A 15,000-nucleotide genomic window follows, 5' to 3' on the forward strand; every position below is an offset into this window, starting at 1 on the left:
GTAGTGGGAATATCAAAAGGGAATGGACAAGATTCTTAGTGCAAAGCAGTTAAGTGTTTAAAGAATTGATGATTAGAAAATAAACGTCAAATAAATGCACAAGAAGTTAATGTTCGTTAATAATGAACAAAAATTACAAAAGAGAAAAAGACATCGTATGTCTTAATTACAGTCTACCCCATAAGGAACGAATTCGTTCCCTAAGTTTTTCCCAATCCTCATTCTGTCGGGAGGAAGTGATGTTCAATTCAGCTGCAACGTCATCATCATCAACCTCCAACTTTTTGTACTGTTTGACCAAGGATTTAGTTTGCTCAATCCCCTGAGAGGCGTTGCGCTTTTTAGCAGCCATCCTCGCCCTGCAATCGTCCATTTTGGCTTGAAGTTCCCTCATCTGAGCAGCCAGGCTAACCATCAAAGAGTCTTCAATCATGACTTCGGAAGAGATTTCTTTCAACTCTTCCTTAGCCTTGTTGATCTCCATGTGTAAAGACTCTTTCTCAGCCACAGCTCGAAGATATTGATTACGCTTGGCCTTTAGTTCAGCATTCTTGGCCAGCATAGAAAGGACCTCGGAGTGAATGACCTTCAATGTCGCTTTAAAGTCGGCAGAAAGACTGAGCGACGGAAGCGTCAGTGCTTGCTCTAACTTCGCACTCAAGTGCTCAAGTTCATCCTTGTGTCTGGCAGCACTAGCCCTTCCAATGTCCATATCCATGAAGGATACGTACTCAAATACCAACTCCTTCAAGAACTTCAAATCATCCTCTGAAGAAGTGGCAGGACAATCAGATGGAGCAGGGCGAGGCATTTGGATCTGCCCCCAAGAAGCAAACAAATCCTGGATAGAACGCACAATCCTGTCAGCATCCTGCAAAGAAGGTTGCCAATATTAAAAATCCTCACTACAATGAACAAGGTGGAAATAGAAATGATAGAAATGAAGCAAAAAGAAAAACCACCTCGTCGACAATCGTAGAAGATGGCGCGCCCTCGGCCAAGCTTGCCACCAACGACTCATCCATTCGTGAGGACTTCCCCTTGTCCGAGCGAGACGACGTTGCCACAACGGGCGGACTCATAGGAGTATCTGCAAAATTCAAGAGCAACAAATTAGAAACCAATAGCACGAGCAAAGGTAAGACATCAAAAACTGAATTACCTTCTGCTTCGATGATTGGGGGGTTGACACCTTGGGAAGAAGGTGGCTCATCCATGGGTTGTGATGAAGACTCTGGGACTGAAGATGTATCTTTAAGCATGGTCCCATCACCAACCGGTTTGGATGAAGTAGCCTCAGCAGAGGATGATGGAGCAGGAGTTGTCGATGCTGAAGCCTTTGAAGGGAGGCTGAACTTTTCTGAAAAGTCCAAAAGATCATCAGTACACAGAACAGTATCAAATGTGGAAAAGCATACTTGTAAATGGATCGATTTAATTACCTTTCTCCTGACGATAAGAGGGGCATCATCATCATCAACATCATCCTCCAGAATGGGAGATGCTGAGGCTGGCCGTTTGCGGCTTGAAGCACTCTTGGCCGTAGTAGGCCTGACGGGGAGGGAAGAAGATGGACGAGCAGGTTGTTTGGTACGACGAGAAGGAGAGGGGCTTCGAATAGACAAAGGAGTGACCAAAACAGGAGGAGGAGAAGAAATGCTCGGTTGGTCTAATGAATGAAAGGCACGATTGGCCTCAGTCACAAATAATCTGCGCTTCACTGATGGCCAAAGTTGTTCAAAAAGAGGGTGAGTAGTATGACAAGAATTAAAAGAGGCTAATGAAAAGTGGCTTGATAAATGGAGGTTGCGAACGTTTATAGCCTCTGCTTCCGCCTTATTAATGGTATGAAAACGGTCAATTAAGCTCTTCGAATAGCAAAGAGGAACAGGCCAAGTTTGGCCAAAACCAAGCTGACGGGCAAAAAATTGGGGAGCATAAATTTCTACCCCCGCTTTGGCATTGGTCCCAGTTAAGATATCATGGAAAAGCTCCCTCCCAGTTAAAAACTGGATCCAAATGAGCAGAGAGGTGCTCACGCTATCTATAGTGGAAGGGGGATGTACATAGTTTGGAGTCAAAAAAGGAGGAAAAGGAAAGAAGGAAGAAATTGAATCTAAAGAATAAAAGAATGAAAAAATGTCCCTTCTGGACATATTTACAGGAGTTAAGGGCTCCATAGCTAGCCTGTAACAGCTAGCAGAAGGACGAGAAATGGATGGAGCACCAAGCGATGGAAAATAAGATTTCAACCACAATTGAGTGAACCAAAGAGGTCCACTGCCAGTGGGAGATGCACCATTCTTCAATTGAGCCTGAAGAAAAGCCATACCTCTATAAAGGGCAGCCAAAAACAAAGAACATAAATTCAAAGGCCTGTCACGCGCCAATTCGTGCGCTATAGGTATATAACTCAGAGAAGGCTTTATACTTGGCACACACAAAACATATTTACAAAGCCAAACTAAAAGAAAGGCCACTCGCTCAGCATGGGTAGGCTCAGCGCTCGAATGATTATGGAGGGTCTACAGGCTTGAATAAGAATCGGTGTAGTTTTTACCGAACAGTGGGGTGCCACCAGAAACTAAGATACCTGGGAAAATGGTATCGCCCAAAGGTGGTAAATTCACCAGGGCCCCAACATTCCTTAACGTAATAGACATGGGGCCAAGAGGAAAAATAAAGGTGTTGTACTCAGAGGACCAAAAACTCAAAGCAATCGGAAAGAGCGCTGAATCAAAAGTAGGGGGGCGAATAGAGACTTCTAACAAATCAAAAATCCTAGCGCTATCAAAAAGTGCCTTAGTAGGACCATGACCCACAAGGCGAGCATGCCACCTACGAAAAGCTACATCAGATTTAGGCCAAGTGCGAATACCTCTTTCGCGAAGTGGCCCCGGTGGCAGAGAGTTTAGAAAAAGAGGGCCATGAGTGCAAGGAAACAGCTGACCCACCGCCGCCTGTTCAACTGCCTCCACATTGTTGAAGAAAGGACCCAAGTAAAACTCATTACGTCCAACGTCGGCAGGCGCGAGAAAACTTGGGGTTATGTATGGGCGACTCAGAAGTTTCTGAAAGTCATCAAAACTAAAGGAATCGCTAGCTTGAGATTGTGAAGCAGCCATTGGAGAATGAACAAAGTTTTTCAGGGTTACGTAACAAGGAAGCAAAAGATGAACAGTGAATCGTGAAAGAGATGCAGAAAATATGAGGTGTGGTTTGGTAGCAGTAAAATGATGTGTTTGGGGTTTATAAGGGTTTGCAAAATGACGCACTTCTTCAAGTTATAGAAGGAAACAATGATTGAAATTCTTGGGAACTTCGAACGTCGCTGGAAACATGAAGTGAATATGGCAAAATTCAATAATTATTATTAATTCTGCCATATTGGGGGGTAATTGTTGACCCATAAAAATTCAGCCCAAATCGAACAGCCCAAGGAGTAAAGCCCAATTGAAGGATCCCCAAATCGGATAGCCCAAAGAACGAAGTCCAATCGAACGAATCAAGGTGAAGGCCCAAATAAGGGACCCAAGAATGCGGTAACGCCATCGCCCAAGTTTGCAAGTCGCCCAGAATCTGAACGAATGGAGTGTCATACGGTCGCTCAGAGCTGTTATTCTACTCTCGCCCAAACCTTCAAGTCGCCCAAGGTATCAACAAATATAACGCATCGTGGTTATCAAGGAATGCAGTTATCAAGGCAGTAGTTAAAGTAGCCTTATCACGTTCCACGACTCAAGGAATTCAATCGAAAGCAGTTGAACGATGAAAGATAATGGCAGCAGTTAAAAAGCAGTTTCATGACAAAATGGCCACTACAAAGAAAGTGGGTAGTTATAGGACGATCAAGCAGTTTTTAGGGTAGTTAATCACAAAGAGATCGTCTACGAGGTATAAAAGGGAGAAAGGACGCAGAAGCAAAAGACCGAATCCAAAACTCTAGAACAGAGAATATTTAATTTTCATTTCCTTAGCTTTTAGACTTAAACATCTTTCTTTCTGTAACTCGTGTGCTTGCGCCCCTTGGAGGCACGTTGTTTTTCATTCCCAATTGTAAAGTTCATCGCCAATAAAAGAACACCCCTTTTTGGGACTTTGTCTCAAGAGGTTTCGTCCCTTACACAATCGTCTGACCCTTTTTAATTGTTAGCGACTTAACCCGCGCGAAACAGAAGGAAACGACTTCGTTTACACACGCTAAAGTGCCGATTTGGCACTCATTAATTTTGATTATAATCAAGGGAATTGGTTTTTTTTTTTTTTTAATGAATGATTGTAAAAGACTGAAAAAATTTCGATTGGCGTGTAATATTATTTTATTAAAAATTGTGTGACTAAAAATAGAAGAGAAAAAAATTTAATTTAATTTGATGAGATGTAATGGGGGTCAAACGGGGGCTAAATATGAGGACCCTTTTTCGTTTAGATGAAAACTACAGTACTTTTTTACTAATAGATTTTGATAAATGATAAAATGTGTAATTGAAAGTTTTGAATTCTATTGAATGCGTGGTTAAATTAATTATTGATTTTAGCTTAAATTTTAATAAACTTTTATAGCTAAACCAAACTCAAAAATAGAAGTAAAAAATTAAAGCAAATTTGTATTTTTGGTTATCAACCTTTACAAAATGTAACAAATCTTTCCCTTGTTTGAGTCTCTTTAAAATTTTAATACGTTTTTCTTTTTTCCAATCACATATTGTTTAATAAAATAATATTTTATATAAATCAAAAAAAAATTTCTTCTTTTTTAACCACACAATCTCCCAAAAAATACTATTCCATAATAAATTTTACCAAAGTTTCTCTTTATGACGGGGGCTCATTTGACATATTTTTCATTCTCATAAAATAAACAAAAACAAAAGAAAGCGGTAAAATAACAAAAAATAAGGAAAAAATTACATGTATAGTCCCATAACTTTTTCAGAAAGTACAAATAAATTCCTAGTAAAACAATTAAATATATATTAATTCGTAAAATGAAAAAGAATTTAAAAAAAATTATATTCCCTAAGCCCTCAATTACGCACTGGAGTAAGCTTGACTGGAGAAATCGATTTTTCTTTTTTTGTGTTAAAATATATATACATGAATGATCTCCTAAACACCGGTACTTAGCTTATATTAAGCACCGGTGACATGACACGCTATTTAATGAGGAGTAATATTATTCGTAGTCGCTCACTGTGACAGCCGCCCTACGTGGTATACACATGGCAGGTGATTATTTGATACATTAATGTAGTAGTTTTTTTATTCATTAATGCATCAAATAACAACCTGCCATGTATATGCCACATAGGGCGACTGCTGTAATGAGCGACTGCAAATAGTATTATTCTTTAATGGGTGAATAGACATAGTACATCATTTAATTGATGAATCATTAAATACATGAGACCTACCATTAACTTATTCACCAATTAAATGGCCTGTTATATCACCGATACTTAACATAAACTAAGCACTAGTGCCCAGGAGATCATTCATGTATATATATTTTAACATGTAAAAATAAAGTGAAAGTATAGCTTACCTCTTTCTGTTTCTTCATGAACACTCCTAGATCCTTCATATTGACAAACACACACGAGATCATCTAAACAAGACAAATATAAGAAAGTTTAAAATTGAAGAAATATAAGAAGGCAAAAGATTAAATTCAGTAGAAATACCTTTTCTTTGTATTCGTATATCTCAAGATCTTACCGCTCTTGTCTGCATTTCCAGTCGACGTTTTTTCACAACTCTCGTACTTGGGCGTATAGCTCTCGACGTCATGAATTTCGAGATTATTTTGTTCCAGATAAATCTTACATTGGCTACCGTCGACAGAATCCATAATACAAAGAACTAAACACAAAAAAAACGATTTTAAGAATTATATACAAAATTTAGTTTCATCAAGTAGTAATTCAATGAAATTTCTTATGTTTCTTTTTTCCATTGTATTCCACTGTATTTTTTTGTTTTCAATGTCAGATTCTAATCTCCACTTAGGACGGTTGGTATCTCCGCGTTGTGCAGAGTTTTCTCCCACCACATATATGTACTTCTTTCTCTATCGTATTCAAATTCACCTAAATTAAATTCTTCAAAATTTCATCGATTCAAAATAATAATAATAATAATAATAATAATAAATAAATAACTTACATAAACCAACCGATCAAGCCTATACAATTTAATCCGCAACTCAATTTAATTTTTGGATTTGGAAACAAAAGAAAGAAAAAGAAGAAATGTAAGGAGGAGGAAGAAGAAGAAGAGTACTAGAGGAATAGCACATGATTGGTAGATTACTGAAAAAATGGAGAAAAAAGCTTGAAATGGGCCCAACACATTGTTTTCAACTAAAAAGGAAATAGAAAAGTAGCAGAGGACGATACATACTTGCGACAAGTGTCCGATCCTTTTTTTTTTTTTTTTTTGCTGTTTTATATAATTAGGATATCCTTAGTATATATTTTCCTACCTCCAATTACCAGAAAGCCAATATTTTCCTCTAGACTTGGCAACTGCGCTAGGAATTCCTCATCCATTTCGGTGCTTACACTATGAATAAAATTGACATCAGCATCCATCTCGACCTCCTCATAGGAAACTGAGTAAAAAATAGAACCTTCTTTCTCCACCGTTTTGGACGATGATCCAATACCACCAGTTGCTTCCACTTCATCATAGAAACCAGGCCCAGAGCCAGCACCTGATGAGGGGGTACAGCCATGCGTGCTAGCTCCACCGGAGTCTTGAGAACCATCGGGTAGCAAATGGCGAACTTGTAGAGCCGGCAGAAGAGAAGACGAAGATGACAGACAACGAAGACGATCCTTTGCTTCTTCTTCTTTTTGTTTGTTTGGGTCGAGCAGCTGAAGCATGATTGATTAAGGTAATTTTTGGCCCAATTTTGATAAGCCCAAATGCCCAATTTTCATTAATAATTGGAATTGTCCCAAAGCCCCAAACCATGCTGTTGTCTGCTGATTGTTGAAAGCTTGAAACCACATTTTACAAAGGCAGCGGGCAACAGGGGTGAAAGAGAGAAATTCCCAAATCCAATCCCCAAATCGTAAAAGAGAAAGCAAAACCCTATTCTGGTGAATGTTGTAAAGCTTGTAAAGTCATGAGTACTGGAAATGATGGGCCTTGTCTTTTTGATACCTAGCTTTTTTTGTGGGAATAAGCAGGCTTGTGGGAACAAATTCAGTGAGATTTTTTGGAATTTCTTTCGTTTTTGTTTTAATTTCTGTCTATAATCTTTTATATACTTGATTAGTAGAAATTACAATTTCATGAAAAAAATATAATTATAGTTGAGAACCAAATACGTAGATAGTAATCACGAGATATTGATGTAGATTCAAGTTCTATATGACTAGAACATTCAAGAAAACTGGTTTAATAGAAATCTTATGACCTGCTTTCCAAGATTAGTTAGCCAACTAAAAATTGTGATTATGTGAAGTTAAAATTAATGTGAACTATATATTGAGGTTAAAGCTCTATGCTAATTATATGTTTCTTTGATAAATAAGAAACTTTTAGCAAGGAAATAGGAGAATTGTTGTGTGCGCGCACTAGTGCATGTATAATTTTTAGGTTTTGGTGCATTTACATTAAAGTTGAAGAATTTTTAATATTATTTAATTAAATATGAATAAATGTCAATGGTCAATAGTCCGTCCTACGGCCAACGATCTGCTCTAGCTGACATTGGACCCTGTATTCGTCCCAGATAGAAATCCAATCCTGTGTGTGAGGTATCATCCAATGTAAAGTTCGCAGTATAGTCATATATATATTCAACGGGTGGGGGTTCATTAACTGGTCCTCCATCCAAACAAGCATCAATTGGGGTCTTCTCAGAATCAATCAAAACTATAGAATTTGACCTGTTGAAATTGTTCTCTCTATTTTCACCCCATCGGTAAATGCATTTTCCTGACCATAAAAGAGAATTACCAATGGTCCAACATTTTAAGTGTTTGTTTTCCTTTCATTATAATCTCCTTATAACTTTGTCAACGTCGTATTTTAATTTTAACCATATATTTTGTATGATTCACAATTATTATCCACTTATCCACCACCCATTTCTATCACATTATAATTTAAGTAACTTATAATGAAACACCCAAACAAGTACTAATAGTCAAAAACTAGCAATTTACATAGATCCATTAAGAATTTTATCTACATCGAGTGAAGCGGGGAACAACAAAAAAAATAGTAACACAGAAAACAATTTTCGATAATTAGAAACATTTATGTACACAAAGTTAGCAACGAACATCGTTCACTTTATAACAATATTACAAGTTGAGTTTTCATTTTTTTCTAAAATATAAACAGTAAATAATATCATCCTTCATTGTTTCATCCTCGTTGCAACACCAAACTATAAAATTACATTTTACTAGAAAATTCACATTTTACTTGTATGTGTTTTGTTTGTCAACAAAAAGAGCAACGAAGTCACTTTTAGCATAAATCTAAAACAGACATAATGGATTTCTAGTGTAAGCAAATCAAATGTACTTCAGAAGAATCTCATAGTAATCCCAAAAACAAACATCTCAGCTAAAAATCTCTACCATTAACCGACTTTATCCTTGCACACAGAAAATTCTACATTAGTATCATCTTCACAAAAAAATATATACAAAGGTATACCTTCGTGTACACGTAACCAATTGCATTTCCTCTACTCTTGCTAGACTCCCTGCTAGGACCCAATCCCAACTCGGGTTTCGAACCCGAGTTCTGCTTCCCATTTTCATCGTTATTCCACTTCCTCCCTAATAGAAAAAACTCCACCGTCTACAAAGAGGGCTCCTTTAGAAGAAGAAGCAGAGCCCTGTGATCTGCGACATTTCGCTTTGTTCAACTTTTTTATGTTATTTCTACCCATAATATATTGTGTGTGTATTCTACGTGTTTGATGCAGCCGTGGAGGTGACCGAATCGGTGGTGAGGAGGAGATGAAAGGGATCTTGATTGGATGTGGAGCGATTATATTGTGATACAGGATGTAAAGTTCGATTCCGCTATGGTGACAGGAAAATTTGACCGTTTGTTGACAGGGTGACGTGGAAATTAAAAAAATGGGAAAACAATCTGATATATCATTTGAAACCAATCCATCATTCACGTGAGCCCCTTCCCCCTTATAGAAGTTTCCCCCCAAATCACAAGAAACCCTGACTGCACCCTACATACTGGAGACACGACGTCTTCCATATTCCCATCTTCGTCGGAGAAACCATCAACGGCGACAAAATACACGGTTCTCATATCCCCGATCTGCCATTTGTGAGTCACGAGCCGATGTTTTATTGCTCCAATGCCGGTTTCACCCACATTGTCCGACAACTTCTACAACAAACGGAAAATAGGTACGATATGCAGTGAAAATGGGTATTATATTTCCAATTCCAGTTTGTACATCTGTAAATAAGAAGTTTAAGTCAATCAATGTATTTTTAAACTTCGATCCGTGTCCATAACCATGAGTTCCAATGCACGAGATCTTGTAGCACTTAACAATGAGGCCCTATCGATTAGTGTGGAACATTTTCTTTTCCAAGTGAAATCCCCTAGCATATGAAAGAGTGAAAAAGTGCTTTTACTGTTGTGGAATAAGAAGCCTTCATATCTTAATGCATGTATTTAATTTATTCGGAGCTATTAGAGCGAGATCCACTTTTTGGGGAATATGAGTCGAATTTGAATTGATACTTTAGATGCAGATAGATCATATCTTGTAAATTATTTCTTTTTTGTCAATCGACATTTTTTTTATCATTTTTTTTGTATTCCTTAATAACCAACAATTGGTTTTCTTTATAATGATAACTGGACAATTTGTGTCTTGTTCTCCTACTCATTTTTTTTTTATCATCACAATATCTTTCTCTCAATTATTCTATTCCTGGCTACGGGTAATCAGTGGAATTTTTTCAAAATATCCGCCCTTTTAGGTACTTGAATATTGCCTCCATTTATGGTTATTGCTTCTGTGAATATAAATAATCCCATCGTGTTACATAAGGCAAATATTGTATAATTGTTCGGTTTTTCGCAATTTACTCCATTCCTCTGTGTAGCGCCGATGAGCACATTGAACTATCCATGTGGTCAAGAGCCCTCACAAACCAGGCACAACGATGCAATTATCAGGGGCGTGCTCTACCACTGAGCTAATAGCCCGTCGTGCGAGCCTCCCACTGGGGGCCCGCTATGCCAAAAGCGAGAGAAACCCCATCCCTCTCTTTCCTTCTTAGATCCGGCTCTAACCAATTTTTTTGGTTCATCCCAACATTTCCCACTTGTCCGACTGTTGTTGAGGGAGCATTCTGCTTTAGAAGGAAGCCCTCGCGTGAGCAGTGGTAGACGAAGCGAAAGTGAGAATGTCGACTTGAGTAGTGCAAACATTGGTGAGAATCTAATGCCCCGAAAACCTAGGGTATTAGTAGCATAACAAAAATGTCTTCCTCGTCATTAATATGTTTGCTCGTGGTAATTGTGAACTCTTAGGAGAATGGATGACTACATCAAAGATGCAGTGCTAGTATATTTGAGAATTCTTAATAGACTAGTTGTAAATAGCCCTAGGGCTATTGAACAAAGGATTATCTCAGACCTACACTGAGGTATTGACGATGATTTTCAAATCTCGCAGAACAGAATGTGATACGATGAGATAGAAACAAAGACATGAAATAGGTTACCTACTCTTAATGATCAAAGCGAGCCCTTTACTTACGAAGGTAAAAAATAAAATAAAAAATAGGCCTTATTATTCCTACATGTTCACATTCCCTTGAGATAGTTGGCCGTGATAGTGTCGCGAGTCTATCCCTTCTTTTTTTCCTTTCCTACCACCCCCCTTTTTTGGGGGGTAATTAATTACTTGTTAACAGAGCCAAACCCCCTTTTGATAAAAAAAGATATTGCGGAGACAGGATTTGAACCCGTGACCTCAAGGTTATGAGCCTTGCGAGCTACCAAACTGCTCTACCCCGCACTGAAGAGAAGAAGTGAAAAGTAATAGACAAACGAGAATTGAATGTACCTTAAGAATTTTTTTTTATTAAATGTGTTCATTCATTTTGACTACTTTAGCATATTTTCTCATAGTAATTTCTCAACCTACAAAAATTATGGGCGCATCCAGCCCGAGGAAACCTTTGTGGGGCTCCGTTACCTTTTGGGAGGCCTACGCTCCATAGAAACTGTCTACCTGAGACTATCCCTTGGCCCGTAGGAAACCTTTGTGCGCCTTCGTTACCTTTTGGGAGGCCTACGCTCCATAGAAACTATCTACCTGAGACTGTCCCTTGGCCCGTAGGACCCAACACAAGGTTAGAATTCTAGGTCTTTTCCCAAGAAAGGCATATACTACTGATAGTGATCTTTGCATTCTCCGCAATGACTTAGAGTACTCGATGACTGCATACGTAAGAAAGTAGCATTTTATTTTAGCTAAAACTTTCTATTTTTTTCTCTGTTAATGGATTAGAAAATGCATTGAATTGCATACAACATACGTATGAAATTAACGCCTTCCCTTCGGTGTCATCAATAAGAATTGAACTGACTACAACCAGGCATAACGATGCAATTATCAGGGGCGCGCTCTACCACTGAGCTAATAGCCCGTTCGAATACAAAGATTCTATTGCATGTATTTTGGCTAAATACATACTTCTCCAGATATACAAGATTTGAAATACAAAATCTAAGACTACATCCAAATTGAAGACTCAAATGTTTCTATTATTGTTTTGGATCCACAATTAGTCCTAAGGATCTTTAGGGTGGGTATATTTTTTCTATATCCTGTAGTTTCCCTGAATCGAGCGAAGTATCACAAATCTGCTACAATGGCCGGGACAAAGGGTCGCGATCCCGTGAGGGTGAGCTAACCCCAACAACCTATCCTCAGTTCGGATTACAGGCTGCAACTCACTTGCATGAGGCCGGAATCACTAGTAATCGCCGGTCAGCCATACAGCGATGAATTCATTTTCGGGCCTTGTACACATCGCCCGTTTGCTTTTGCTAATTCGAATTGAAGGGTGCTATAAAATCGGTCTATTTTTGGCATCATATCTATAGTTAGCGCATTCATCTTAGTTAGCAGTTCCAGCTCCGTATCAAGGTCACGATCAATATTGTGCAAAAGAGGAAAAATCGACCACATTAAAATTACCGTCTGGGAAGGTCCGTTTGATATCCAAAAACTGCTCAGCAATCGTCGAACAAGTGGGGAATGTTGGGGCGAACCAGAAAATTTTGGGTAGAGCCGAATCTAAGCGTTGGCTAGGTAAGCGTCGGGTAACTAGGGCTCTACCCTTTCTGGGAAAATTGCTTCTTGATCTTCATCAGGCTTCGCTATACTCAACTTAAAGGCACCTACGAACTCACAAACAATGAAAATAGATGGTGAATGCCTGATCGAATTGATCAGATCATGGAGGAACGAGGTTCAAGTCTACCGGTCTGTTAGGATACCTCAGCTGCATACATTACTGCACTTCTACTTGACACATATCGTAATGATAAACGGCTCGTCTCGTTTTGACCTTCTCTTGAATTCTCAAAACTTCTACCGCTTCATCCCCGTAGGGGCAGAGAAATGTCTTTTGCTACTTTAGGAAAATTCAGATAGTCTTTTATGCCTGCGTCTAGACGCCTTTCCCTAATTCTAGGATGTGTAGTAGCTTTAGTAAGTCTGTAGCTGGAATTCTTCCTTTCGTGAAATTAGGCAAATAAAATGAATTTCGTCTTATGTCTTATGTATATAATCAAATAGAGAAATACCGATTCGATCTGAGCTCTCGAAATTGATCAAATTCTCGCTCGATACGTTCCTTAAAAAATCCGATTCATGCGGATTCTTCTCCCAACTAAGGAAGAGATCTTGGCGAAATTGCCACATATGAAATTGAGCACAATTTTGCAAAGAAATAGTCCACTTGTTTCTCGAGAAGAGACCATTTAGGTTGAAAGCCATAGTGTTGATACCTAAAGTAGTGAACTAGATACCTACTATAGGCCAAGCAGCTAGGAAGAAGTATAACGAACGAGAGTTGTTGAAACTTGCATATTGGAAGATTAATCGGCCAAAATAACCATGAACGGCTACAATATTATAAGTTTCTTCCTCTTGATCGAATCCGTAACCTGCATTAGCAGAACATTGTGTCAAGACCTACGGGCTAAGGAACAGTCTCAGGTAGACAGTTTCTATGGGGCGTAGGCCTCCCAAAAGGTAACGGAGGCGTGCAAAGGTTTCCTCGGGCTGGACGGAGATTGGTCCTTGAGTACAAAGGCAGAAGGGAGTTTGACTGCAAGACCCACCCGTCGAGTAGGGATGAAAGTTGGCCTTAGTGATCCGATGGTACCGAGTAGAAGGGCCATCACTCAACAGATAAAAGTTACTTTAAGGATAACAGGCTGATCTTCCCTAAGAGCTCACATCGATCGGAAGGTTTGGCACCTTGATGTCGGCTCTTCGCCACCTAGGGTTGTAGTATGTTCCAAGGGTTGGATTGTTCGCCCATTAAAGCAGTACGTGAGTTAGGTTCAGAACGTCGTGAGCCAGTTCGGTCCATATCTGGTGTGGGCATTAGGGCATTGAGAGGACCTTTCCCTAGTAGGAGAGGACTGGGAAGGACGCACACCTCTGGTGTACCAGTTATTGTGCCCAAGATAAATGCTGGGTAGCCAAGTGCGGAGCGGATAACTACTGAAAGCATCTAAGTAGTAAGCTCACCCCAAGATGAGTGCTCTTCTATTTCGACTTCCCCAGAGCTTTCAGTAGCACAGCCGAGACAGCGATAGGTTCTTTAAGTTATGTATGGCCGTGCCTAAGGGTATATTAGTTGAAGTAGATTCTTCTTTTTCATTTTATTTTGGGGACTTATATTAAATTGCAATGTGTCTCATAACCGAGAATTTTTTTTTTGGGAGGGTCATTTCGATTTTGGATCTAGGATGAATAGGTTCCAGAGATGAGAGAATTAAGGATACCCACCTGAAAGACTAACCCAATCCATAATGATGTACCTGAAAATACAACATTTTTATTACTTGACCAACCATCAGGAGAAGCAAATACAACGGGTACAAAAATTAATAAGATTGATGAAGTAGCAATTAATGCAAAAACAGCCAATTGGAAAACAAGAATCATGTTTTTAATCCTCGAAGATACCAACAAATGAACTATACCATTTGATCCCTTGGCTTTTTTACCCCATATTCTAGGGTGGATCTAGAAAGGTATGAAAGATCTCCCTCCAAGCCGTACATACGACTTTTATCGAATACGAATTTTCGCAGAATTCCATACATTTTTATTCATTTTACCATTTAATAACTCATAATTAGATCTTGGTAAATAACTATTTGCAACTTGACAATTTAAAACAGACTTTTCAAGTAATTAAATATTATTTAATGGATGAAAATGAGAAAATTTATAACTCCGAGCCAGGCTGTAACATTATTTTGAATCCATTCAATTTGAATTGGTATTTTCTCCATCATAATTATTGTCAAGAAATATCTACAATAATTAGTCTTGGACAGTTTATTTCTGAAAATGAATGTATAGCCAAAAATGCACCACACCTAAAATCGAGTCAAGTTATATTTGTTCAAGTTGATTCTGTAGTAATACGATCAGCTAAGCCTTATTTTGGCCATGAACAGTTGTCAACTTCTTGGCCTTATGGTATATCTCAGTATCGAGGATGATACCAAAGATCTGTATTTGTTTATAAACTCTCCTGGCGGCTGGGTAATACCTGGAGTAGCTATTTACGATACTATGCAATTTGTACAACCAGATATCCATACAATATGCATGGTATTAGCCGCATCAACGGGATCTTTTATCTTGGTTGGAGGAGAAATTACCAAACGTCTAGCATTCCCTCACGCTTGGCGCCAATGAGGTTTTTTTTTTAATATTATTATTTG

The 15,000-nt window shown here is 38.7% G+C and overlaps 1 protein-coding gene and 1 non-coding gene across 2 annotated transcripts; one reads left to right on the forward strand and one right to left on the reverse strand.

Annotated features, from left to right (window-relative positions):
* Positions 1–10,961: 10,961 nt before the first annotated feature.
* Positions 10,962–11,035, reverse strand: TRNAM-CAU. Its single transcript has one exon. It is a non-coding gene; the product is annotated as a tRNA-Met (tRNA).
* A 2,513-nt stretch (positions 11,036–13,548) lies between these two features.
* Positions 13,549–14,974, forward strand: LOC111404774 (ATP-dependent Clp protease proteolytic subunit-like). Its single transcript, XM_023033534.1, has 4 exons — positions 13,549–13,736; positions 14,122–14,139; positions 14,284–14,298; positions 14,731–14,974. Exons 1-4 carry the CDS (start codon positions 13,549–13,551, stop codon positions 14,972–14,974), a joined length of 465 nt encoding a protein of 154 aa, XP_022889302.1.
* Positions 14,975–15,000: the final 26 nt, after the last annotated feature.

Source organism: Olea europaea, chromosome 11 (genome assembly GCF_002742605.1).
Source record: "Olea europaea var. sylvestris chromosome 11, O_europaea_v1, whole genome shotgun sequence".
Taxonomy (NCBI): domain Eukaryota; kingdom Viridiplantae; phylum Streptophyta; class Magnoliopsida; order Lamiales; family Oleaceae; genus Olea; species Olea europaea.